General features: G+C 42.3%; 1 protein-coding gene across 6 annotated transcripts in view; it reads left to right on the forward strand.

Annotated features, from left to right (window-relative positions):
* The window catches only part of MTMR2 (myotubularin related protein 2), a 77,405-nt gene that overhangs the window by 3,824 nt on the left and 47,191 nt on the right, over nucleotides 1-26,390 (forward strand). For 2 of the 6 annotated variants that reach the window (XM_005309168.4, XM_065581563.1), the window contains exon 2: nucleotides 19,889-19,994. In XM_005309168.4, coding sequence (XP_005309225.1) covers nucleotides 19,889-19,994 — 106 coding nt within the window. Of the gene's footprint in view, nucleotides 1-9,731; nucleotides 10,280-19,290; nucleotides 19,440-19,888; nucleotides 19,995-26,390 lie in introns of those variants that run through there. The other 4 variants (XM_065581561.1, XM_065581564.1, XM_065581562.1 and 1 more) reach the window with 4 other exon arrangements.

A 26,390-nucleotide genomic window follows, 5' to 3' on the forward strand; every position in this document is an offset into this window, starting at 1 on the left:
TCTAATGGGAAGTGTTAGGAAACCTGCATAATATATGGTAGTACCATCCCCTCCTGTAATTCTAGTGATTCGGTTGCAGAAGGAAATAGTTTTCCTGTGGACTAAACAACAGATTTTCTGTTTGCCTGTCTCTCTCACAGAGGGTTATTTATTAATTAAGGCTCCAGTCCTGTGAAGATGTGAGCATATATGTAATTTTATGCACATGAGTAGTGCCATTGAATTCAGTTGAATTACTTATGCATAAAGTTACACACACTTAAATTTTGCAGGATTGGGGCCTAGTTTGTAACACCTTTCCTGGAGACAGTTGTGATTTACTTCTTTAAGTCTTACTTATAATAGTTTGATCTGCTAGACTACAGTAATGTTGAGTTGTTACAGTGTGATTGTAGTGATGTGTTATAGTTGCAGTATATCTGCTTGCTAAAAAAAAAAAAAAATCTTACATTTTTATGGGGATGGTGTGGGGAGTACAGTGTACTGTGCAGGTGCCATAATTAGTTTTATAAATCTGGCTTTCTTATTTAATAGTAATAATCACCTTCTGAATATAGATATAATTCATTCAAAATTCACAACTCTTACCTATGTAAACATGAAACCTTGTTGGGTTATAGGAGCATGAATATCCATTTTAAATGACACTAAAAAAACTGGAAAAGTGAAAGATGACTTGACAGATATGATGCATTTATACCCCACCCTGACATAATTTTATCGTACAGCTTTCTTAGATCTGATTGCGAAGTTAGGTCAGTTGTGTATGCCTGTAAGTACATAAGATGTGTTTCTGGAAAAACACGTGCATACCCTAGAACTCACATAAGTAAAGGTACTTGCATGAGAAAGTGCTCTCAGGATGATACTGTAGTTTTTTGGGAGTTAGTTTTTTCTTTGTAGTGAAATGTGTGGGATAGATCAGCAATGGTATTTGACATTTTATATACTTTAAAATGGAAGGATGGTCTAGTGGTTAGGGCACTAGCCTAGGACTTGGGAGGTCTAGGTTCAGTTCCTTGCTCTGTCACAGACATCCTGTCTGATCTTGTGCTTCAGTTCTCCATCTCTAAAAATGAGGATAGTAAAACTTCCTATCTCACAAGGGTGTTTGTAGGACAAATGCATTAAAGATTGTGAAATGCTTTGATATCTACCGATGAAAAGCACTATATAAGAGCTAGGTGATCTTATTATTAATAGAACCTGGTATGTGTGCATTTCATGAGTAACATGCAGAAATAACTCTTCATGGGACTAAACAAACTGTTGCCCATTTTCTACCCCAACCTAGAAGAACATTTGAGAACCAGTTTGCCCTCTGTTGCACGCAGAAGGCGATGACGAGCTTGGCCATAAAAACTGATTCCCTTTTGCAGTGTATGAGGTTGAATCTTTGTCAACAGCACAGATAAGGAGTTAGTGATTTTTCTCTCTGTTATGGAGGAGTCTTTCTCCCGTGTCTTCTCCCAGGATGATATGTCACTGAATTTGGCTGCTTTCACTTACCACCACTTGTCAATCAGCTGGCTTAAGCACTGGTATTTCTCCATTCATTACTCAGCACAACCGACTTTGTCGTTGAACGGAAAATGAACACCATCTATCCACAGAGTTTTTAGCTTTGGCTTTAAAAGACAATGCAAAATGTTTCCCCCTTGCCTATAAACTTACATTTAACAATCACAGTATAGAGCCTTGGGGTAGAATTTTCAAAGATGACTTAAAGTCCATTGGCTTTCAGTAAAACTTAGGCTCTTAAGTTCCTAAGGGCTAGACTTTTAAAAAAAGTATTTAGACACCTGAAGATGCAGATATGCACCTATAGGAATTAGGCAGTTAATGGGATTTTCAGAAGTATCCATCTGCATCTTCAGGTGCCTAAGTACTTTAAAAAATCTGTCCTTAAGTGCCTGTCACTACTGAAAATGGGACTTAGCCTAAGTCATGTAAATGCTTTTGAAATATTTACTTATGGTAAAATATTGATGGGTTTCTCTTTAGTGTATTAAAAAAAAGTAATAGCCTATTTGAACACCAGAACTTAGATTTCCTCAAGCAATTAAAGATGTCTGACAAAGAAAGCAGATTATAAAGGAATGCAAATCATATATATCTGATGTAGCACACAGTATTTTTAAAAGGTATTTGGAATAGATCTCCAGCTCTGGGTTCTGTTGTTGTGCCAGATGGATGGGGGTGAGACTAGCAACTAATGAGAGGTGGAGTAAGGGGAGGAAGTGTTCAACTATCTCCCACCAAAGAGCATTCACGTGCCTTGGGGAATCATACCAGCTAGCAACCTCCACCAATTCCTTTATTCTAGAGCTCTGTATCTACAACGTTCAAGTTATTCTTTGCCCTGCTTCTGAGAAGTGATACTTTAAATTCTTAGCTCTTTCCTTTTGGTGGTTCTGCTTTCTTTTCATGTCAATCTGTTTTACTACTTCTTCATGTAAGCTAGCTTACCTGCAAAAGGAAAGATAACTTTAGAACTCGGAACATCTCATTTTTGTGGATGTTGTCTTGAACTGTAAAGACTAGAGAGTTTGCATTTAACCTTTTAAAAAAATCTCCTGATTCCTTCTATAAATCCATTTTGTTGTAATAAGAGGCCTTTGAGGCACAGTCCAAAAATGTTGGATGGCCTAGCACAGGTGGAAAGGTTTATTGCTCACTCAAGAACCCTGATCGTTTTAATGGTATTGAAATGTATATATCAACTGAGAAAGTTAGGTCTCATGCTCCCAACAGTGTCTGAGCTCACCATGGAATGTCTTCAGGACGCTGGAATCTGTAGTTTACAATGACCTTGTATCTGAAGTTTTGACTTCAGGAGAATTACTTGACAACTTTAACTCAGAAATAAACTGAATTTGGCTTAACCTTTGTTAAAACAAACTGTTTCTAAAATTAAGAGAGAAAGCCACCAACGAGTGATGTTCATTTTGAAATCAAGCTACATAACCATACAGGTGATGCGAACACACCCCACAGTGAGGATTTATAAAGTTTGTTGTCCCATTGGGTAGCAATAGTCCAATGCAATACTCAAGCAACAGTCTGTTCTGTCTACTAAGAAACAGATTCAAAGTGCCTGTGGGAAGTTATGGAGGCACTTGAATACTAAACAAATCATATTATGGGAAAAGAGGTAACAATTAATGTTTTAACCCTATTTTATGAAGAATACAACTAGTTCTAACAGCAATAGTTTAGCTCAGGGGTTCTTAAAGTAGGGATTGTAATCTCTGGAGAGTCACAATCATGCTCCCTTTTCTTCCCTTTCTTAAAATAATTATACCACTTAGTGTTATGGATCCATTGATAACTTTGATAACATGAATTGAGCATAAACAGATGCAGTGATGCCTGCCTTAATCTGCAGACAGGCTGAAACAATAGCTGTAAGTGGTGTGAAGGGCCCCGTTCATCTTGATTATGGCCCTGTGGATACCTGCTCGGATGGCAATTTAAGGTCCTATTTGAAGAATTTTTCCCCGAGGACAAGGCTAACATTGGAAGGAGATGGATTTGGAATCCCTTTAGGGGCTTTCTCTCTGAATTTTAGACACCAAAACCACATTGCTGCCAGATATGTCACATTGGTGGATTGAGTTGCCTTGTGATGACTCATTGAAGTTACAGTTTGAAAGAGAAGATTTTTTTTTTTTTGCCAGTTTTGGTGATCAGTGAAGCACAAATATCCATCACTTTTTTCAAAGGCTGTGAGAATGCTTCTTCCTTTTGATTCCTCATATATATGTGAGGCAGGATTTTCAGGAATGGGTGCCATTAGAAATAAGTACAGTAGGTGGCTGAGTGTTGAGAAGGAGCGACTTTTGTGTCTGAGAAACTTCACGTTGTGTCTAGAACCTGTTAACGACTCCAAACAGGCTCATCCATTCTTAATAATCATTAACGTTAATACGTGAAAGACAAATTATTACACTTAATTGAAACAAATACATTTGGGTGCAAATTTGTACAACTGTACATTTTTGTGTATGTTGCTAACATAATGAATGGATTATAAAGCCTTATAATTCATTTGTATCATAGGGAAAGTCCATTTTCAGGGGCTGAGGATTTTGGGAATTGTGAAAATACTAGTAGCCTAAAAGGGAGTGACAGTTTTGAAAAGTTTAGGAATCACTGACTGAGAAAAAATGTAATCTTCCAGGAGCTGTCAAAATAACAATCTTCAACCTACTTTGGTACTCTCTACTTTTAGCTAATGTAGGTTCTAAACATCCTTGGCTGCTCTGACAATTCGCCTCGGCATTTTTTTGTCAAGGACATATTTTGCCCAATGATGGTAATTCATACTAAGAACTCTTGGGTTTTGGTCAACATTATCCTTCCATCTTCTGTTTAGTCAGACACCATAAGGGTATCTGTCTTCTATCATCTCAACTATATGTCCTCTTCACAGAAGTAGTTGCTTACATCATTTCCTCCCTTTAAATTATTGTCCTGTTAGCTATGCTCCTTTAATTATGTATAACTTTTACTTCTACTGTTTTCTTATCACTGTTCTTCTTTTTCTAATTCATTTATAGCCTCTGTACAAAGACAGGAACTGATTCTGAAAAATAAGGAAAAGCCAAACACACCCTCTCAGCCTAATCAGCAGGATCTATAAGCTCCTGGCTTCTCCTTCATGATCCTTTTTCTCTTGACCTACTTTGCTGCTATTGTTTATTCAGTGCTTATAGTGTGTCCGGTGCTGTATAAAGAGGCATGAAAAAGATTTGAGGGATGGTGGTGGATAGTCAGCTGAACATGAGTTCCCAACGCAACACACTGGCCAAAAGAGCTGAAGCGGTGCTTGGATGCATAAACAGGAGAATCTCAAGTAGAAGTAGGTGGTTTAGGAAGAGCACAGGAAGTGAGAGGGGAAGTGGGAATAAATGAAATGAGGAATCCTATTACAGTTAAGTTTCACTCCCAGTAATCAGTAGTGCATTGTAAGACAGTTAAAAGTGAAGGGTGGGTCTGTTTTTAGCTGCTCTAACTATCACTACACTTCTGCAAGGGTTGGTTGAAAAAATGCAACAAGACGCAGAAAAAAATTCAGTGGAATTTTTCGTGTTCTTGTTCCCCCTTTTGTCTGCTGCCTCTATTTTATTTTGGCAGATAGTTTTTAGTCCCACCGTTACATGACTAGATAACTTTTTCCTACTTTTCTCTGGTCTTTTACACTCCATTAATTATTTTCCATTCCTTTCCAACTTCCCACCTACCTTATGGAGCGAAAGAGCTAGTGGTTCTCTAATCCACACCCCCAGATGCAGTAAATAACATTTGAAGTGCTGTTCTAGTCAATAAAGTGACTATGTAAAAATGTCACCATTTTACAGATCTCTGTATACTCAGTCATCTGTTGACTTCGATGAGAAAAATAAATCCTCATTCCTTTTTATGCATGTTAGTCCTGTAGAGCCAACACAGCTGAGAGAGAGGGAGCTGGATTCTACTCCATCATGTGGCTCATAAACAGACTTATTTATTATATTTTAGTCAGTTACACCTGACTAAACCAATTGAAGACAAATAGAGGTTGCCCAGGTGGTATTGAGCACATAAGTTAAAGCCAATGCGGTTGCACAGATGTAATTGAACTCTTCTTACTAGAGATGATCTGTGAGATAGAAAGAACCTTGCTTAACCCTCATGTTGTGTTAGCTGGGTTGACAGTTGAAAAAATGCAAACAAACCCAAAGGTCATCTTTTTACTTGTAAACTGAACACATTTGATCCAGAACCTCTGCAATGTCTTTTTAACAAAGTCACTCTTCAGAGTAAGCTTAGATTTGAAATTCAGGCTGTCCTTATAACTGAAAACGGGAGTCCCACTGCCTTATTGAGAAGGAATGATCTCAGCTCCTTGGACAGTTATTGTGTCCCCAGTTACTGGGAGCACCTTACATCAATGTACGGAAGCTCAAAGGCCCAGATCCTCAAAGGTATTTAGGCTCTTCACTCCCATTGATTTCAGTGGAAGGTAGGAACCTAAATACCTCTGTGGATTTGGGCCACAGTAACTATTTAAGTATAAGCTCTATTGGAGATGTATCCCCAGAGCACCTCACTAACCTCTGAAAGTCATGGCCCAGCATGCAATGGGCTGTGTAAAACCTCAGAAGAATTTTCAGAGGAGGGAGCTCCACGGTGGGAGGGGCAGGCAATCTCTTCTGTGGTTGTTCCAAAGCCCCGATCAAGAATTTGGAGGGGATGTTCCCAGGACCGTGTGATGCTGGATGAGCCATTCTTGAGAGGGGGAAAATGTAGCAGAGTTTCCTACTGGATGCCATCACTTATGAGCTAATATCTGCTGTCAAGCAGCTGATCAGCTGTGACCCATTACTTATGTGATTACATAAGAACGGCCATACTGGGTCAGACCAAAGGTCTATCTAGTCCAGTATCCTGTCTTCCGACAGTGGCCAATGCCAGTTGCTTCAGAGGGAATGAACAGAACAGGTAACCATCAAGTGTTCCATCCCATGTTGCCTATTCCCACCTCCAGGCTAGGGACAGCATTAGCAACATCAATATAGCTTCTGGTGATCTGGTGGGGGCAGGATCATAACCATCTTCTTCACTGGTTGCGATAGGACAGCTACACTCCAGTGCAGTAGATGGATGTATTTCTAGGTTAATATGTTCTGATTCCAGACCATGACTCCAAGTGGTCTCAAGCAAGGAAAAGCAGATACCCTATTGCTACATTGCTAAAAAGTTACCTCCACTCAACAGAAGAGGTGCCCTGGCCTTAGATTTTTCCCTCCTCTTTTAGGAGGGGAGGAACTATTTAAATGCCTTTTTTTTCTTATTTAGGTGTTTAAATCCATTGGCAGGTCAGGAAAGATGAGTAGTTATTTTCTTTAGCAGAATAAATTCTTTTCTGGGTGGGACAAACATAACTTCCATTATTTATGGAGATAACAGCCTTTACTGTTAGGTGAGTAATCTTACAAGATTATCCCCAGTATATAGATTCGACAATTGATATATAGAGAGGTTGGGGACTCACCTTTTCAAAAGTGTTCACTCATTTTGGATGTCTCCATTTTTGGGTGCTCAGCTTGAGACAGACAGAACCAGATTTTCCAAACACCATTTAGACACCTTCAGAAGTGGCGAGTATGTCAAGTGCTAAACTCTTTTGAAATCCTGGCCATGCGTCACAATGGGAGCTGCTGGCCGCTGAGCTCTTTTAAAAAAATCTTATTTAGGTACCTATGGGATTTGGGCTTTTTTAGAAATCTGGTCCTAGTTGTGGGTGCTGAACACTTGGAAATCTGGACTGTGGGGTCTGATTTTCAGAAATGCTGAGAACCCACACCTGCAGTAGATGTTGATTTACCTAGGGACACGTAACAGTTCAGTGGCTGACCTGGGATTAGAAAGTAGGCTTCTGATCCCTATTCCAGGCTTCGTCTGCAGTCAGAGCACACTGCATCTCAACATCTGACTGCTAGAGAATATCTAGGTATCCGTTGGAGGATTTCTACTGGATAATAGGTGACTCTCCAAATGGGGGCGTATTTATGTGCTGTATTCAAAAATACATTTTCTTCTTTCTTTTAATTAATCCCAGTCTGGAATTACAAATGTCAATGATTAGTCATTTGCTGGTATTCTTAGTAACTAATTTTTTAATGAAAGATAAACAGCATGTTTGACAGTACAAGTTATTGTCTTATGCAAGTATTTAAAAATAGAGAAAGGAATGCAACAGAATAAGGACTGAGTTATGGTAGGTATACAGACTTACTGTTAAATCGGTGTGTACAGCGGCTAGCATAATAGGGTCCTGTTCGTGACTGGAACTTCTAGGTACTACTGCATTACAAATAAGTTATTTTATCTGTTCATCCTATTTGGGCTATCTTCCTTTGGTGTCCTACCAACAAGTAGAAAGTTTTCCGGTCTTTTTCTTGATCCAGTTCTTGCAAGTTTTGTTACCCTAATTATCACTTGGTAAAGATTTAAGATCAATTAGTTTCAGTTTCTGATTTTTTTTTCCTTGCACGCATTGGACTGATCTAACGTGCTGACTAGTAAGGGCCCCTAACAAACTGTTCTCTGGGGAATCACTGGAATACATCAACATTTTGGCCATGGCTTCATCTTTATTCCTGCTCTTCAGAGAAACTGTGCAACATAGTACAATCTCTCTCTCTCTCTCTCTCTCTCTCTTTTTTTTTTTTTTTTTTATAGGCTGTGTTTGTTTCTTGACTCTGAAATACTACCTCCACTTTCTTTTCTCAGGGGGAACCTTCTTCATTCAGCCCTGTTCAGCCCTGCTCTCTGCCGTGTTGCACCTTTGGAAAGCACTGAGTAGGCCTGGTAGATTTTCCGACCTTCACAGTACTCTCCTGCCCCATCTTTTAGCAATGGCCCACTGTGTGTGAGAGGGCTGAACTGAGTAGACCATTAGCTGGCAGTGTTGTTTGACAGGTTTGACAGTAACCTACGAGGACTCTAATTTAGGTTACATACCCAGTCTACGTTTTTGAACCTCCACTCTTTAAAGGTAATTTATTTATTTTTTATTTTAAATGTTAACTGAAGTTTTAGTGATTAGAAATGGGACCAGATTGGATACCTATAAACAGAAAACCTCAGAGTGCACAACAGACCCAACTTAGGTTTCCCTACACTGACACACAGGACCGGCTCTAGGCACTAGCAAACCAAGCACGTGCTTGGGGTGGCACAATTCCAGGGGCGGCATTCCGGCCCCCTTTTTTTTGCTTCGGCAGTTGTGCTCTTGGAGTTGTTGTTTTTTTTGCTTGGGGCGGCAAAAAACCTAGAGCCGGACCTGCTGACGCAACAGTGTGCCTCAATCTTTATTGGGGTGTCAGGGAGAATTATTTGGCTTGCCCTCATCATAATATCCGAGCACCTTACCATCTTTAATATATTTATCCTCACAAAATCCCTGTGAGGTTGGGATCATTATTCCCATTTACACATAGCAACAGCGGCGCAGAGAGACTAAGGCCCAGTTTCTTAAAGGCATTTACGTGTCTAACTCCCATTGATTTGAATGAGAATTAGGCAGCCAAATAACTTTGAGGGGCTAGACTTTAGGGCCTAAATCCTATTGACTTCAGTGAGACCTAGGCTCCTAAGTGCCTAAGTCACTTTTCAAAATGGGCCTGATGTGTCTGTCACCTGGGCCATACACCGCTAAGCGGAGCAACTCCTAAATACCTTTACAAATATGAGTCTGAGTGACTTGCCTGAGGTCACACAGGAAGTTTGTGGCGGAGCAGGGAATTGGATCTGGGTCTCCCAAGTACTAGGAGAGTGCCTTAACCATCCAACAATCCTTCTCACTCTTCCTTCTTGGGAGTGGTGATTCGTTTGCCCTGCCCATCAGTCACTGTTATTGCTACTAAGTCTGCAACTGAAATGACCAGTGATGGTGGTGGTTTTTGCAATGCGGACACTGATCCAGAAGGAACTGGACTAAGACCAGCTAAGTCACTTCACATGGGTTATCCATCTGCTTTCAGATAGTAAGAAATTTTGATCCCTCCTGACATGGACTGAATTTCAACTGATGATGCAGAGGTAAAATGTGGTGTATTCCCAGTACTCATCTAAAATCTTTTGGATAAGAATATTATTTTGGCTTTTCCTTTGCAGCTGAGTGCCATCCTGCACCAGCCTGGAGCCTGTTACTAGGCGGATTCCTCTTTTGTTTCTCTCATGAATACAGATCATGATGTCGTCGTCTTCCATGTGATGTTTTTGATTTGGGCCTATGTCACTTGTATTCTTCTGGTTTTACCTTCTGGGCTGTTTGACTCAGGAAAGCGGGATACCGAGGGCTGCTTGTTATTATTAATTATGTGCTGCTTTTCAGTTAGGCTTTGGGTGTTGGCTTTCTATCCTTGGAACCTTGCTAATATCTCAGACAATTGGCCTGTTGTTTAGCCAGTGCTGCAGGCCTTTTGTGAATTTTGGTTAAAAAAAATAATAAAAGAATGACTAATTGAGCATGAGCAATGCTGGTGAGACTGTAGTCCATTGTGTAACTATTGAGAGCAAAATTTGCATTCCTAGAAAAGCTTGTTCACGGTCAAAATATAGGGCACTCTCTTTATTGCTCATGGGAAAACATGTACTATATATTCAGCTCAGGATGCTATTTAAAAGAATCAACTTTATAGAAAGTGACATTTTCTTTGCTTGGAACACTGAAGTCAGATTGAAACCCTGGTTTGCTTGGCAACAGAAGTGAATCTTTCTTATTCAGGCAAGTATCGCGGGGGCTATTTTAAGTCTGTCAAGCACACGCACAATGATTTGTGTGCTGAAGTGGCTTCTTTTAAGATTGTTTAGCACTGTGACATGGCCAAATCTTTTGAAGGGGAAGGCTACAGTCCTATGTTATATAACTATCTGCCTCTTCTGTGTGCTAGAGAGCACCCGCCAATTGTCTCTCTCTTATTTCAAAAATATATTTGTCTGTGGCTTTTTTCCTGAGATGTGTAAGTCAAGCAGAAGATAAAGTAGGTATCTAACAATGTTCAGAGAAATCATGACTTCTAGGTAACTCTTAAATATAGTCAGTTGTATACTGAGTACATGTACAGTATAAATACAGTATGCTGAGCTTTTGTATGTGTGCATGTTTTATATAAATGTATAATAGATTAAGTTGCTCTCTGTATGTGCATTCTGTTGTAGGTAGGATAATCTGTTTTTTTGGTCTATTTTGGTGTGAAGATTCAAGTCTGACTCATCGATGAATGGGGGATAGTGGTTCCTTTGTCCATCTTCTCTGTTTAGACCAGTGTTTCTCAAATGCAGCCCCTGTGGCCGCATGCGGCCACCAGGGGGTTTTCTTACGGCCACAGCCTCCTGGGCAGTGATTAGGGGGGTGGGGCGGACGCAAAGCAGCGGCCCCTCCCCAGGGGCCACCAGGAGTGGTTTGGCCCTGCCCCCCCTTTGGAGAGACACAAGCTGGAGGAACAGGCAGCCAGTGAGTTCCCCACCTTCCCAGGGGCAGTGGGATCGGGCTTCAGCCCTCAGGTGACAGGCTCCAGCCACGGGGCTTCGGGCTCTGTCTCCTGGGCATGGGGCTTTGGGCTCCAGCCCCAAGCTCATTCCCCCATCACCTTTGCCCCCCACTGCTTCCCCCAGTGCCCCATCACCCCTGGCCCCTGCTGCCTCTGTACCTACCTCCCTATCCAAGGCTTAACTTGTCCCTGGGTTTGCCGGGGCTGACTAAGTCTGTTGTGAAAAGTGATATTTGTATGTTTGTTAATGTAACTTTTCACAGCACACTTAATAGCTAGCAAGTCTTTAAACAACAACAACCAAAAAAAGCAACAGAAACAATAAGAAAAATGACAAGAATGGTCAAAGCACTTGATTTGTGTTTCTATTCTGTTTAGGTCCAATAAAGAATAGAGACAACTGTACACTATTTTTATTATTGAGTCTGTTTAAAAAAAAAAAAAAACCACCCTATATAGATAGATTACAATGATTTGGACATGTACCTGTGCAAATTTATTTCTTTTTTCTAAAGTTAATTAAGTATTTTAGGAAAAATTGTCACAGCAAGCATTGGTGGCTGCACTCTGAGGTCACGAAAAAATTTGTTTTGAGAACCCCTAGTTTAGACTAAGGCTAGGTCTACACTGGCGGGGGGGCGGGGATCGATTTAAGATACGCAAATTCAGCTATGCGAATAGCGTAGGTGAATTCGACGTATCCGATCCGACTTACCCTGCTGTGAGGACGGCGGCAAATCGACCGCCGCGGCTCCCCTGTCGACGGCGCTTACTCCTACCTGGGTTGGTGGAGTATGCGCGTCGATTCGGGGATCGATTGTCGCGTCCCGACGAGACGCAATAATTCAGTCCCAGAGAGATCGATTTCTACCCGCCGATCCAGGCGGGTAGTGAAGACAAGCCCAAAGAGAGTTCTTCGGGGCCCAGAGTGACTGTCTGCACTGTGTATGTACAGTGCCTAGCACAGTGGGGCCCAAATCTCAATTGTGGCTTTTAGGTGTTAGTGTCATACAAATCAATTAAAATAGTAATCTTTAAATGTTGTAGTTTGGGATCCTATTCTGCAACCCTTACACAGGCACAAGCACTCTACTCCTGCCGATAGGCAAAGCAAGCATCTGTTTAAGTACTTGGCAGAATTGTGCCATTAAGGGGCTACTGCGTAGTCGCTGGGATCCTTGCGTGAATGAGGGTTTAGGCCAGAGGTGGGCAAACTATGGCCCACGGGCCACATCTGGCCCGCGGGACCCTCCTGCCCGGCCCCTGAGCTCCTGGCCCGGGAGGCTACCCCCGGCCCTTCCCCTGCTGTTCTCCCTCTCCCACAGCCTCAGCTTGCTCCGCTGCCAGCGCAATGCTCTGGGCGGTGGGGCTGTGAGCCTCTGGGGCAGCGCAGCTGCAGAGCCCGGCCTGACCCAGTGATCTGTGCTGTACGGTGGCAACGGTGTGGCTGGCTCCAGCCGGCCAGTGCGGCTGTAATGCCGCCAGCCACTAGTGCTCCAGGCAGCGCAGTAAGGGGGCAGGAAGCGGGGGGGGAGGTTGGCTAGAGGGCAGGGGAGTTCAGGGGGGTGGTCAGGGGGTGGGGGTGTGGATAGGGGTCAGGGCGGTCAGAGGACGGGGAACAGGGGGGTTGAATGGGGGCAGGAGTCCCAGGGGAGCAGTCAGGAAGGAGGGGGAGTTGGATGGGGCGGCGGGGGGCTGTCAGGGGCAGGGGTTCTGAGGGCAGTCAGGGGACAGGGAGAAGGGATGGTTGGATGGGGCAGGGGTCCCGGGCGGGGGGGGCGGGGCACGACCCACTCCCCTAACCGGCCCGCCATACAATTTCCGAAACCCGATGCAGCTCTCAGGCCAAAAAGTTTGCCCACTTCTGGTTTAGGCCCTTAGTAACTGCTAAATGGGAAACGTGGATTGAACAGCAAGGTGGACTTCTTGTCTTCAGGCCAGCACTGGCTGGGTGGAACAGTGTAGAGGAATGGGGTTCTGTTTTGATATGAGCCAAACTTTCTTCAATATTTCTTTTTCCTTCTGTGAAGGAGAGAGAGGAGCAGGGAAGAGTGTTGAAAGGGAAGTGTTGCCATCTTGGATGTTGAAAATGAGCAGGGAGTGCTCAATAACTCTGTTTATTTCTGCTTTAAAAGAAAGTACATGAGGTACTAGAAGTGCTCCTATGCATGGTCCGACTACAAAATTCAAACCCATTAGATGCCAGTTTTCTGGCATCTGGAATTTCCAAATTAAATTGTTTTTGCCACTAGTCATGATTAATTTGCAGTTTTCACCTTGCATTTTCAGGATTGCACATAAAGAGAAACTTTGAGGAAAAACAGGAAGAGAGGAAATGGAAAGTATATTCTGCAGTGCTTCTCTCCTTTATGACCTCTGCAGCTGAAATAACATAGCACAGTGCTGCATTTTATCACCTGTTTTCCATATCAGCTCAGTGGCTGCAGAAAGAAAATATACAGTGAAAATGTGTGAGCAGCTTATACCAATTAGTATCCGAGCAGCTGGCACACCTCTGCAAGCAAAAAGCAGCTACTTGTTGCAGCACCAGGCAGGAACATTCATTAAGAAAGCATTGGAGAATCAATCTGGCATCCTATGAGGTTATTTTGCTTGCTTTCCCCATGAGAATGAGCCTGGCAAAGATTGTCAAGCTTGGGTACCAAATTTAGTGTCCTAACATATTATTCAGTCACCCTAAATGAAAGTGGCCCTATTTTCAGAAGTGCTGACCACCTCCACCCATCCCATTGAGTTCACTAGAAATTGAAGATGCTCAACACCTTTGAAAATCAGGTCAAACTTATATTTAGGGGAGCATAAATAAGGATTTAAGAGACTAATTTTAGGCACCCAAGTTTGAAAATTTTGGCCATTATTTTTTCTTGCAGAGAGACAGAGGCATCTGTTCCACTTTCACCCTTCAGAGGTTGAACAAGTATAGCAGAAAAATAAAGTTTTGGACGGTTTCCTTGGGAAACATCCCATCCCAAGCGGCACAGGATTGGTTGAGGCTATTGGTCTGCCACATGTATGCTTTCCTGTGTTTCTGCTGATCAAGAGGTGGAAACAATTAAGATGCTGCTTAGGAAATTACCATTAGCGTAATTACAAGTCCTGATGGCTGATTCATCTTACACAGTTTCTCACAGGGACAAAGTAGTGTTATGACTTTACTCTAAATTCTTGCCAAAAGTTGTTACAGTGCTTGAGCTTCATATAAATCGGTAAATTTGTTTCCACAACTTTATTTTCAAAACCTGTGACCTACAAGGAAAGGTTATGTTGTATACTTGGGATGTGAAAAAAAAACCATAGGTTTTATTTTCACAGAAGAAACCTTTCTGAAATTCCCCTAGGATATCTGTTTCCTTTGGAGAAAAATCTAAATTTCAGACTATTTAAGTACAAAAGATATCCAAATAGATCAATTTGCCTGCTACAGGAGAAGGCTAGGTACTATATGGGGTGAGATTTCATTACAGCTTAAACCAAAGGCGGCACGCGAGCTGATTTTTCAGTGGCACTCACACTGCCTGGGTCCTGGCCACTGGTCCAGGGGGCTCTGCATTTTAATTTAATTTTAAATGAAGCTTCTTAAACATTTTAAAAACCTTATTTACTTTACATACAATAGTTTAGTTATATATTATAGACTTATAGAAAGAGAACTTCTAAAAAATGTTAAAATATATTCCTGGCACGCAAAACCTTAAATTACAGTGAATAAATGAAGACTCGGCACACCACTTCTGAAAGGTTGCCGACCCCTGGCTTAAACAGTGTGGCAATCTGCATCAAGTTTAAATTTTCTTTTTTCACCTTCAAGGTCCTTCATAATTTGACTAACTTCAGCTTCTATGTCCTTCCTTCCTTATCTGCTCTTATTCCTTATTGCATCTTCCCATCTTCACACTGCCAGATTGTATGCTTCTTCCAAACAGTATCGATGCTTTCTTCCGCACATGGAATGCCCTTACTGAACGAGTCTGGAGGGCCCAAACCCCCTCCTCCTTCTAATCCCTTCTACAAGAATGTGAACTAATAACGGGCAAATAAATGGGCAAAGCAAATAATTAATTAATGGAGATAGGCTATCTCCTAGAACTGGAAGGGACCTTGAAAGGTTATCGAGTCCAGCCCCCTGCCTTCACTAGCTGGACCAAGTACTGATTTTGCCCCAGAACCCTAAGTGGCCCCCTCAAGGATTGAACTCACAACTCTGGGTTTAGCAGGCCAATGCTCAAACCACTAAAAATCACTATATGTTTTATTTCTGCCTTCACCGTTTGTGTGTGGCTTGCTTTTTTAGATTGTGAGCTCTTTGGAGCAGGGACTGCATCTTATTATGTTTGGAAAGCATCTAGCCTCTTGTGGGTAATCCTAGTAATGATCAGCACCCTACCAACAGCTGAGCCACTGAATTTAGTTCTCATTATAATTCCCTTATTAATTGCATATATCTGCTCCCCATAGCCCAGGGCTCAATAATGAGGGTAAATATTAAAAGAGGGCATTGCGGACTCCGTCCTCTGGACAAATCTTGGTCTAATTTATAGTTAAAAACCTGGCCTTTAGAAATGCATTTAACTGTTCTGCCAATGTAAAATATAATTATCAGGATGAGGAGTAGACTGTACATCGGTGGTAGGCAGGGAAAAATTAGGATCGAAATAGCAAGAATACCCTGAAAAGTCATTCTTGGTTATTTCCCCAACAGTGCCTTTGAATCACTGCGGGGATCTCTGTTCCCGTTTAATAGTGGTAGCAAAAAGGAAGTAGGCAGAGCAGCTGGGTTTTGGAGCTTGGGGTGAGCAGAGGTTAGGAGGTACTTGGGAGACTGAGGTGCATTCTAAAGGATCAGTAATATAATATTTAGCACTTCCAAAGAGCTCCAGGTATTTTGAAAACATTAGTGAATGTAGTGACATGGTGACGTAGCCCCGTTGACTACAGTGGAGCTGTGCTGATTTACACCTGCTGAGGTCTAGCTGTTAGAGTTCTCACATATACATGGCCATCCCATTTTTTGGGTGCCCCTTCCAATTTTCAAAACCAGCAATTACACAGAACCATTAAAATCCACAGCCACCCATCCGTACGCTCACAATTCACCCCCATCCCATATTGCCATTATTCCATTATTCCCCAGGTAACAAATTCCTCCCTGACATCCTCATCTCAGCCTCTCCCCCCCCCCCCCCCCAATAAAATAAACATAAAATGGACAGTTTTACAGTGGGTCTGGAAGGCTAACAAATCCCTGGGAGTGAAGGCGCATTGCAGAATCTAAGGGCCCTCATAGAGAGTGCCTGGGCAGCAGCTCTCTCTGTTCTATATTAAGGAATCTCCACCTTGAGTGCCTCCACTGATTGTAACTGCAGTAGTGTGGAGCAAGAAGAGAGGGGGTCTGCTGGGTAGCCTAGACCCATGTTATTTAATGGTTCAAACAAACATCTTGAACTCAACCCAGATGCCCACAGACTGCCAGTGCAGCTCCCAGAACACTGGTATAATGTGCTCCCGGTGCAAAACACCACATACCAGGCAGGGCTGGATTTACACCTTATGTGCCACTAGGCACAGCATCTTCTTCATCGTCTCCTCCCTCTTCCCCCTCCTCCCGCCCCCCAGCCTACAGCTGACCTTTGTGTTTTCTGTAAAAAATGAAATGAAAAGAAATATAAACACAGCCTCCCCAGGAAGGCACAAGACCCTCTGCCATGCATGGTGCTCCCTGCCTGAGCTGGGGCGCAGCCCACCTGTCCCAGGCGAGATGCAAGGGGGGACTGTACCTCTCCACAAGGCGAATGGTCCCTGGGTGTCTTCCATCCCTCCTGCAGCCCGATGCAGCAGCCGTGCTCTGGCTCTGCCTGTGCAGGTGAACAGGCTGCTGGTCACGCTCCTCCCTCTCTCTTCCGTGCATGGGGCAGAGGCAGCGGGCGGGCGAGATTGGGAAAGGGCTGGGATGCTCCCAGCTCCTTCAGCAGCTGCCCTGACCGTCCGCGGCTCACAGCGCGGGCTGACTCAGACGCTCATCCTGCTCCAGCCCCACATGCTGGGCAGCCACCAGCCCATGCCAGGAACCTGGCTGCCCACGGGGGAGCTGTATGTATTAACTTTTAGGCACCCCTAAAATGCTGGTGCCCCTAGGCACATGCCTACTGTACCTAATTGGAAATCCAGCCCTGATAGGCAATTTGCCATGTTCCAGCCTAAGCGCAACTTCTGAATGGGCCCAAGTACAGTGGTCTAATCTCAGGGTGGCAAAGACTTTGATACGCTGGAGAGACGACAACACAGAGAGGTTAAATAATTTGTCCAAATCACACATAACGTCTGTGGCAGACCTAAGAACAGATCTCAGTTCTTCTCATTCCTGGTCTGTGTGTTAGCCGCAAAACTATCTTTCCCTTCAACGAGTATTAGGCCACATGGCTTCAGGTTTTTTGTTTTTTTTTGCCACATAGGAGAACTCCAGGTTAGCTAAACCACTGAAGGTAATAAATGTGGTGTGTAAAGGGACATCAGGTTAATTAGTTTGCTCAGTGAAGCCATGTCAACCCAAACCTGACTGATACTGATAGGAGGAAGAATGTCGTGAGCCAACTGAGTTTAAGTTCTTTGTTAAGTCAGTGTTTGTTCCTTAGCTTCATTTCAGTTCAGTATTAATGACTGATGAGGCGAATAGAGGCACTGAGCCAAACACATGCAACCTATGTATACTTTTCAGAGCTGCCTAATCCAGCTATGTCATAAGTGTTGTTTGCTGTGTATGCAGGGTAGGTTTTTCAAAAGTGCTGTGCTGTCACTGATGTTAGGCCAATGATAGATTGGCACTTTTGAAAATTTTGCTTAGAATGTGCAAACATTTACCTGCATTAAAAACCATTTGGGACTAAGCATGATCAACAAATACGAAATGCTCTTACAACTGAATGTCCACTGCCTTGTCCCTTAGGTAGTCATTTCTCCCTGTGCAAAATGAGCCTAAAACTCTACCAGCCAGATTTGGTAGCATTTTACTTACACTTTGCATCAGTGGACACAAAATGCAAGGCAGTGGAGAATCTGGCCCCTACCATATAGGTCTGGACTCAAATGCAAGGAACTGAAGAAAAGAGAACTGGAAGTGATATTAATGATGGGGGACTTTTGCATATAAGTGACACTTTTGGGGATGACTCCCATAACTGAAATGTTGATGCTGATGGGAAGGAGTCTGTGATAGGTGGTGGGAGAGGAGAGTTAGAAGAGGTGGCATTGTGTGCCCAAGGTGCGTACAGTGCCAGTGAGCTGATGTCTGTATAAAGACCTGATCCTGTGAACCTTTACTCAGGATTTGTCCACACACAAAGTCGCACCAGATGAACTAAAGGTCTGATTATTATTTTTTTAAGCCAAATTAGTTAAACCTTTGTATATCCCTGGAAGGTGCAAGCCAAACTGACATAAACCAGGCTTAAACTTGATTTAAGAGGGTCCATCAAGGGGTTTGCACTGGTTTAACTAAACTGGTATAAGCCAATCAGTGCATGCTGTGTAGACAAGGCCTTGCACAAGTAAGGCCATGCCTACGTGAGGGAATGTTGTGGGATTGGGCTTTACATTATTTTTTTTCCAGGACTTTGCTTCATTTACTGTCTGTGAAGCACTGGATATACAAGTGGTTCTATGATGACATCCAAAATACAGCATTGCCTTAGTGTATATTAATTCCCAGAACTAAGTAGTTTGGAAATGAAGTGATTGGCAGTCCAATGGTGTACAGTAAATAAACCACATTGAATTGTGTCTTAAATTCTTATTTTAAATAATTTATTCTTGAGTCCATTTCTGAAACTTCAAATGAAAATAATTATTCATCACCTGGTGGTAGGATAAAAAGTTACCATTGCATTTTTATCCTTGTAGCCAAAGTATTTACTCCTAGCCAGAGCCACATTTGCTGTAGTAATCCCTCACTTTTTTTTTAAATGTCACCAGTGTGGGATTTCCCCAGACTTGAAAGCAGGGAAATTGAATGTTTTTTGTAATTTGATATTTGTTTGTTTTACCAGTGAAAGAGTCAAGTAGCAGGGGGGAAAAAAACAACCTGTGAGACAGGTCTCCAGACCTATCTGAAAGCCTACACCTAGATGTTTCCAGCATGGGATGTCACGTGCTCAACTAAAACAACAGTTGATGGTGACATTAAGGCTGGACTTTGGCCCTTGGCTGAAGCTAGGCTTGACCCCTGCAAGCTGTGTGTGCAAGTTCTTTCTCCCTACACAGAGCCCCGCTGAAGTCAGTGGGGCTCCACGTGGACACAAGGTTCCACCCATACGGAGTTCATTGCTGCATTGGGACCTTTTGCTACAGTTGCACAGCATTTCAAGAGTGCTAATGCTAGGTGTAAGCTGTTAAGGTTATAGGGAACGTTGCAGCGTGAATATACAGTGCAACAGTACTAATTTTATTTATGCACAGCCATACTGGAGGGGCAATATAGAAAAACAGGATGATGCCATGATGTTATAGTTTGTCAAATAGTGCTACATGTCACCAGGGATGTACGAGGATCTAGGGGAAGAGGCTGTTGTAGTGCATGAGAGTTACACTAAAACCCAAAGGGACAAAGTTACAATTGATGGAAGAAACTTTTAGTTTGTTCTGCTTTCATTTTCACTGCTTCCATGGTAAATCTGTGGTCAGGCCGGGGGTGTCTTGCACTCAGGATCCTGTCTGGTTTTTATCCCGTAGTAACACAGTAACCTCTCTTATATAAATGTTTGAAATTGAGGCTTTTCGCTTTAGTTAGACTCAGAAATGCACAAGTCTGACGTGTATTTGTCTCTTTGTAGTGCTTCCACCTCTCACTCGGACCAGTCAGTGCATACAAAATCTGCTTCGGTTGTGTCATCGGATTCTGTCTCCACCTCCACAGACAACTTTTCTCCAGATTTGAGGGTACGTATTCCCTGTTTTGAGGCTACAGTGAGATCCCCAGTACATTGTTTGGTGGTGGCGTAAGACTTCAGCCTCCAGATTAATAGCACAGTTTATTTAGCAGGAGCTGGGGAGGGACACAGAACCCAACAGCTGACATAGGAGTTAGTTTGATCTCTACACCATTGCTTCCTTTGTTACTGAAAAAACAGTCTTGTAAGTGGTCCCACATTTGGGACCAGACTTTCAAAAGAGTTCAGCTTCCAAGAGTTCAGTCCACCTAAATAAGGGCCGGATTCAGCACCCAGCTGCTCTCACAGCACCTTATTTTGGTGCCTAGATGGAAGCTGATCCTCTGAAAATCTGGCCCCATTTGTGAGCATTGAACTCTTGAAATATCTGGCTGTTAACATCTGTCTTAAAATAGTTTGCACTGGAATGATCACTGACAAATACTAGCTGGTACTCCCAGTAATATAGACTTCTCCTCCAATAAAGACCTCTTAAATCAAAATGTCAAACTTGGGTACCTAGAGCCAGGCAACTAAATCCATAACTGGACACCTAAACACGTGGTCTGATGGCCTGGATGCTGAAATGTACCTGCAGTTCATACTGAAACCAGTGGGATTTGTGGGAATATCCAGACCAATGAGGGGCTGTGTCACCACTTGCCCTGCAACTTGGGGTGCCTCACAATACTTTGCAGCTGTAGCTTCCACCTGGGCCGCTCACAAACAGCCTGCCAGCATGCAGGTCACACCCCAAGTGTGTGTATGGCTACAGCTCTGGTCCAGCAACTCTGACCCCAGCTGCCTGACAGCAAACACCAGCCACACTCTGGCTTCCACCAGCCTTGGTAATTAATTACCGGGTGATCCAAACATACTCCCAGTCTCCAATTTTCCCCCAAATCTGTGTGTTCTGCACTGTCCAGCCTTCTCCTGGACAACCTAGACATATTAGGTCCATTGCCTTTCTACGGGGATCAACATACAACAGTTTGCTACCTTAAATGAAATTATGCAAACATTTCACAACACTGGTTTAATTTTAATAAAACAAATGCATTTAACTACAAGGAGATATGTTTTAATTGAATAAAAATATAAGCCATAAAGTCAGAAATGGTTACAAGAGAAATAAAGATAAAATGCTTCCTAGTACTAAACTTAACAAATTAGATTTTGTTCAAGGTGAAGTCCCTTACCACGTTTTTCCATTAACATTGCTGACCCAACTCTCAGGCCAAGATCTGCTCCCAAAGTCCAATGGCTGTTTCTTTTGTCGTCTTAAGTGAAAAAGAGAGATGGATAGGGAGAGAGAACTTGGTGTGTTTTTGCCCCTCACTTTTATAGTTCAGTCACACTTTGAAATGCATTTTCCTGAGGGTTACCTTACCCCTAGTTAAAGTTCATTCCAAGGGTAAAGAAGACGACGGTGAAAGAGGACGCACACTGTTTCTTCTCACCTCTGTTTGCTGAAAAGCAGATCTTTCTTGTCTCCTGTCTTCCCCCTCTTGATATCTGAGGACCCTGTTCACAACTTATACGTAAACTGAGGTAAACACACATTTCTGTGTTTAAGACTGGCTTGACCAGTCCTAATTGGGACTACGTGGGTTTGAACCTGTGCTACCAACATTATTCAGGGGGAATTCCTGACTTTACATATAATGTTGCTACACACATTTCATCATGGTATTATTGACCAGTGAGTTATTAGTTTTCAAATGATACCTCACAAGGCGTATTTTGTAAAAGATTATTACAATGGGTGCTCAGCACTTTTGAAAATCAGACCATTTATTTCGGTACTTAAAATTGGTTACACATTTGTTTAAAGTGTGTACTGGTTTGAGATAGATTTTCATGTACCTATAATGGGGGATATTGGTAGAACCATTAATAGCTTTCAAAGTGTGGCCACTACTTTGTAGTTAAGTTAATATCATTTTCATTATTTTTAGTATTTATTATTTATATGACAATAGCATCCAGATGCCTCAGTCAAGATCATGGGCCCATTGTGTGAGATGCTCTGAGAACCTGTATGAAGACATGGTTTCTGCCCAAAGAAGAGCTTAAAGTATTGCCAAAAGTATTTAAAAAAATCATGCATCTTCCTTAAAAACCATGGGATTTTTAAAAAATAGGGATTCACTTATTTTCCTTCTAGTTTCTTTTCTATTCAGCGTTCATGTTCTCAAGCTTGTCTGCAAATATAAGGTCTAGAAACTTCTTTTTTTTTTTTTAAATGAAAGCTGAGATTCTCATCATCAACAAAACTCCAGGAACTGGGGCTATAAAACAAACACCATATGCTCACAATCAAATTGTAAGAGTTGGCAAAAGCAATACAGGCCTTTTTCGTTTTTATACTGTGGCTTGTGTTAAGTTTAGTCTCAGTGCTGTTTTGGCGAGTGTAATTTTTTCCACGACTGGTATCTTTCCACAGCTAACAGAAAATCCCCTAGTTTTACTATTACAAGGACTTGATTGTTTCCATTTGAAGAAGGTACTTGACTCTTTGAGGCTTCTCAGCCATTTGTACTTAAACATTAGGCTGCCGTTTGAAAATTAAACATATGTTCCTATTTTCTGATGATAATTTTCATGTCTTTAGTATCTTCCATCTGAGAGTCTCCATCTGCAACACAAGCACATGAATTCATCCTCACAACAACCCGATAAGGCAGATAAATATGTAAATCTATAGCTTCCCCCACTGCAAAATAGGGATGTTGAAATAAGGAAGTTAAATGATTTATTCATTTTCAGAACTGGGATCAGATCACAAGACATTCTGATTCCTCGTCTCATTGCTTAGACCATGCCTAAGATTGGAAGCTCTATTACAACTTTAACTGCAATTATATCAAATTCTTATTCATTCCCTCAATTCAGACCATGCAACTCCCACTTAAATTAACCAATGTTTGATTTGTATGTGTGCATGCCGGTGTGTGTGTGTATGTATGTATTGTGACGTTGCATTCTATATGATTTTATGAAAATATGCTAATAAGTGTAAATATAATGTAACTGGAATATGCTTCATGCAAAAGGTTTCTTGTACGGTATTATTACAAAGCTTATAATCTACTGAGTGTGGTCATCCTATTTGTATGAATGTATCACTCTTGTATCTGAAACGAGAAATATGAAATGTAACGCTGAGGTCCTATTGTAGTTATGCAAAGTGTAGGCCATTAATGGTGGTTTGGAATCTAGATGGCTTCCATCAACGAGGACAATTGACTGTGGATGGCTCTGTTTGCTTGCAGGTCTTCCTGTGAGTCAGGCTGGGAGGAATGAGGGTTTGAAGTCTTACAGTGACATGTGATCATGTCACCTGAACTGGAATCCATCTTTAACCTGGTGCTTTTCCATTTAGAAGGAGGGGTGGGAACCCAGAGAGGGACAAAGGAGTCCCGCCTTGTGCAAAAGATATATAAGGGGGTGGAACAAAGGGGGTTGCAGTCATGAGAAATCCCCTAGCTACCACCTGAGCTGGAACAAGGGCTGTACCAGGGGAAAGGATTGTGCTCAGACTAGGAAGGCGTCCAGTCTGTGTTAGAAGCTTATTAAAACATCTCGGAGGGTGAGATTTTCATCTGTAATTACTTTCTTACTGTATTAGGCTTAGACTTGCGTGTTTTATTTTATTTTGCTTGGTAATTCACTTTGTTCTGTCTGTTATTACTTTAAACCACCTAAATCCTACTTTTTGTACTTAATAAAATCACTTTTTACTTATTAATTAACCCAGAGTATGTATTAATACCGGGGGGGGGGGGGGATGGGACAGCTGTGCATATCTCTCTATCAGTGTTATAGAGGGCGAACAATTTATGAGTTTATCCTGTATAAGCTTTATACAGAGTAAAATGGATTTATTTGAGGTTTGGACCCCATTGGGAGTTGGGCATCTGAGTATTGGAGACAGGAACACTTCTTAAGCTGTTTTCAGTTAAGCCTGCAGCTTTTGGGGGATGTTGTTCAGACCTGGGTCTGTGTTTGTAGCAGGCTAGTGTGTCTGGCCCAAACAGGCAGGGCACTGAAGTCCCAAGCTGGCAGGAAGAATGGGTTCAGCGGTACTCTCAACGGCAGTCCCAAAGGGGATTTCTGTGATCCAATCCGTCACATGTATGTATTCATTCATTCTTGGGCTAAAACTACACAGATGATTGAGAGATGAGTGGAAAAAGCAGTAATGGACATGAAAAAGAAATTTCTATTGACCTCTTTTCATCAACTGAAAGAATTCTCTTTAAATGGTTACTCTACTTTTCTGTCCTAATGCACAAGTTTAATGGAGATCAGCAAGTACCGTTGCCATTGAAAATGCTGTAAACACCTACTGTTATCTTGGAGATTATCTTCCACAAATGGAAAATCAAGCAGTACTTAACAGATTACTAAATACTGCTCTTTTAGGATCCAATCCTCTAAAGTGCCTGGTGTTTTTACCTTCCATTCACTGAATTGGATGCTGAGGTCACTCAGCACCTTAGAGAAGGGGGCCCATCAGTGGTACTGCTTTAACGAAGCCCGTGTCATGAAAGGAGGAATTATCAGTAAGTTTACTAAACAGCCAATTTTATTTTCATTAATACCACTTTTGATCCCTTGTGTTTTGATTGCACCAGAGAATGTATTTTCCCAATAATTCCCTCTTGAGCAATTATCATGGTGGAAGGAATTCTGCATCTGTGTCTAAATCTGAGATTGTGAAATCTGGTTTGTATGCTGGTACTTTTCCATCTCTTGGACCTTGCTAGCTGACCTTTTGATTTCCAGCTTCTCTTCTTACCAGAAGTGGTGTGGTGTTACCTTATTTTAGTGACAACATTGGCAGCTGTCTTGGCAGATATGTCCTCTCAAGTTTCATACATCTGTAGGTTTTTTTGGTTTGTTTTTATTTTTTGCTGACCACAAAAAAGACGGAAGAGTTTGCTCAATGGCTCAGTTAATTAAATCAGAACCAGCAGGCAAAGGGGTTAAATATGCCACCCCTCTTAGGTTTTTTGGCCAGTAAGAGTGAGCATATTTTCAAAGAACCCAGCCTTGTTCTAGATTTTCTTTTTTTCTTTAGTGCATAGTGGTTTCTGCTGCAATAGCTAGTACTTAACTGCATGCTTTTGTGTTTCTATAAAAAAAATAAATAGATTCTCCCCTCCCCCCATAAAATGCAACATTAGGGATGGGTATTTAAACACACACATTCAAAAATAAGGTCACCATGGCAGCATCACCTCAGCTACATTATATATACTTCAGCCAAAATGTACAGACTTATTTAGAAGTATGGGGGAGGGAGGAAGGTGGCTTTTAAAATCTAAATAATCTTTACAATCCTCACACTATATCACACGCACGCAATCCTCACACTATATCACACGCACACTTCAATTCCTAATTTCCCCCAAATGCCACTTCTCCTACTGTAGCCCAAGGGCAGGGAGTAAGAGAGTTAGGCTTGCCTACACTACAGAGTTTTTGTCGACAAAAGTCAGCTGTCATCAACAAAACAGTAGAGGTGTACACATTACAAAGGTCCTCCTGCCAACAAACTTTCTCACTTTGCCGACAAAGTAAAACCACCTTAATGAGAGGCATAGAGCTTTTTGCAGCAAAGTTACATTGACAAAGTGTCAGTGTAGACACTGGTTGGTTATGTTGCTGTAAATGGCCTCCAGGAGGCGTCCCACAATGCCCATCCTGACTGCTCTGGTCAGCAGTTTGAACTCTGCTGCCCTGCACCCAGGTACACAGGCTTCTGTCCCTCCCCCTTTAAAGGCCCGGGAATTTTTAAAATTCCACTTCCTGCTTGCTCAGTGTGGACAGCTCACATCGCATCTTCCCAGCTGACCATGGCAGATTCACGAAGCAAACACTCTCCTGCTTAGAGCACACCTGAGTTGTTGGATCTGCTGGTACTGTGGGGAGAAGAGGCTGTTCAGCCCCAGCTCTGCTCCAGCCATAGGAACTTAGATACCTATGGTCAGATTTCTCCTGGCATGTTGGATAAGGGCTACAAACGAGACACATATCGGTGCCCTGTGAAGATAAAGGAGCTGAGGCAGGCGTACTGTCTGCAAAGGCCTATACTTTAAGAATTTAGGTGTATTCTTATCACTTAGCTAGTTATAGAGGTATAAAAGAAAGAATCAAAATCACTGTCTGCTGGTGTAAGGGCCTTTTCGTACTGTGACAGGCTGAGGCCCTGTTCTTAGGCTAAGGCCTTTGGCGAAGCAGCAGAGGCAGCCATAAACTGGGAAGTGTATGGTCACATCCTCACATCCCAAACTAGTCACATTGAAATAAGGTGCTATTGGCTGTTAGGAATATCAGGACAGGATTGTATTCCTATCACCTCCAGAGAAAGGGAAGAGCCTAGAAGATGTAAAAGGAA

Source organism: Chrysemys picta, chromosome 1, assembly GCF_011386835.1.
Source record: "Chrysemys picta bellii isolate R12L10 chromosome 1, ASM1138683v2, whole genome shotgun sequence".
Taxonomy (NCBI): domain Eukaryota; kingdom Metazoa; phylum Chordata; order Testudines; family Emydidae; genus Chrysemys; species Chrysemys picta.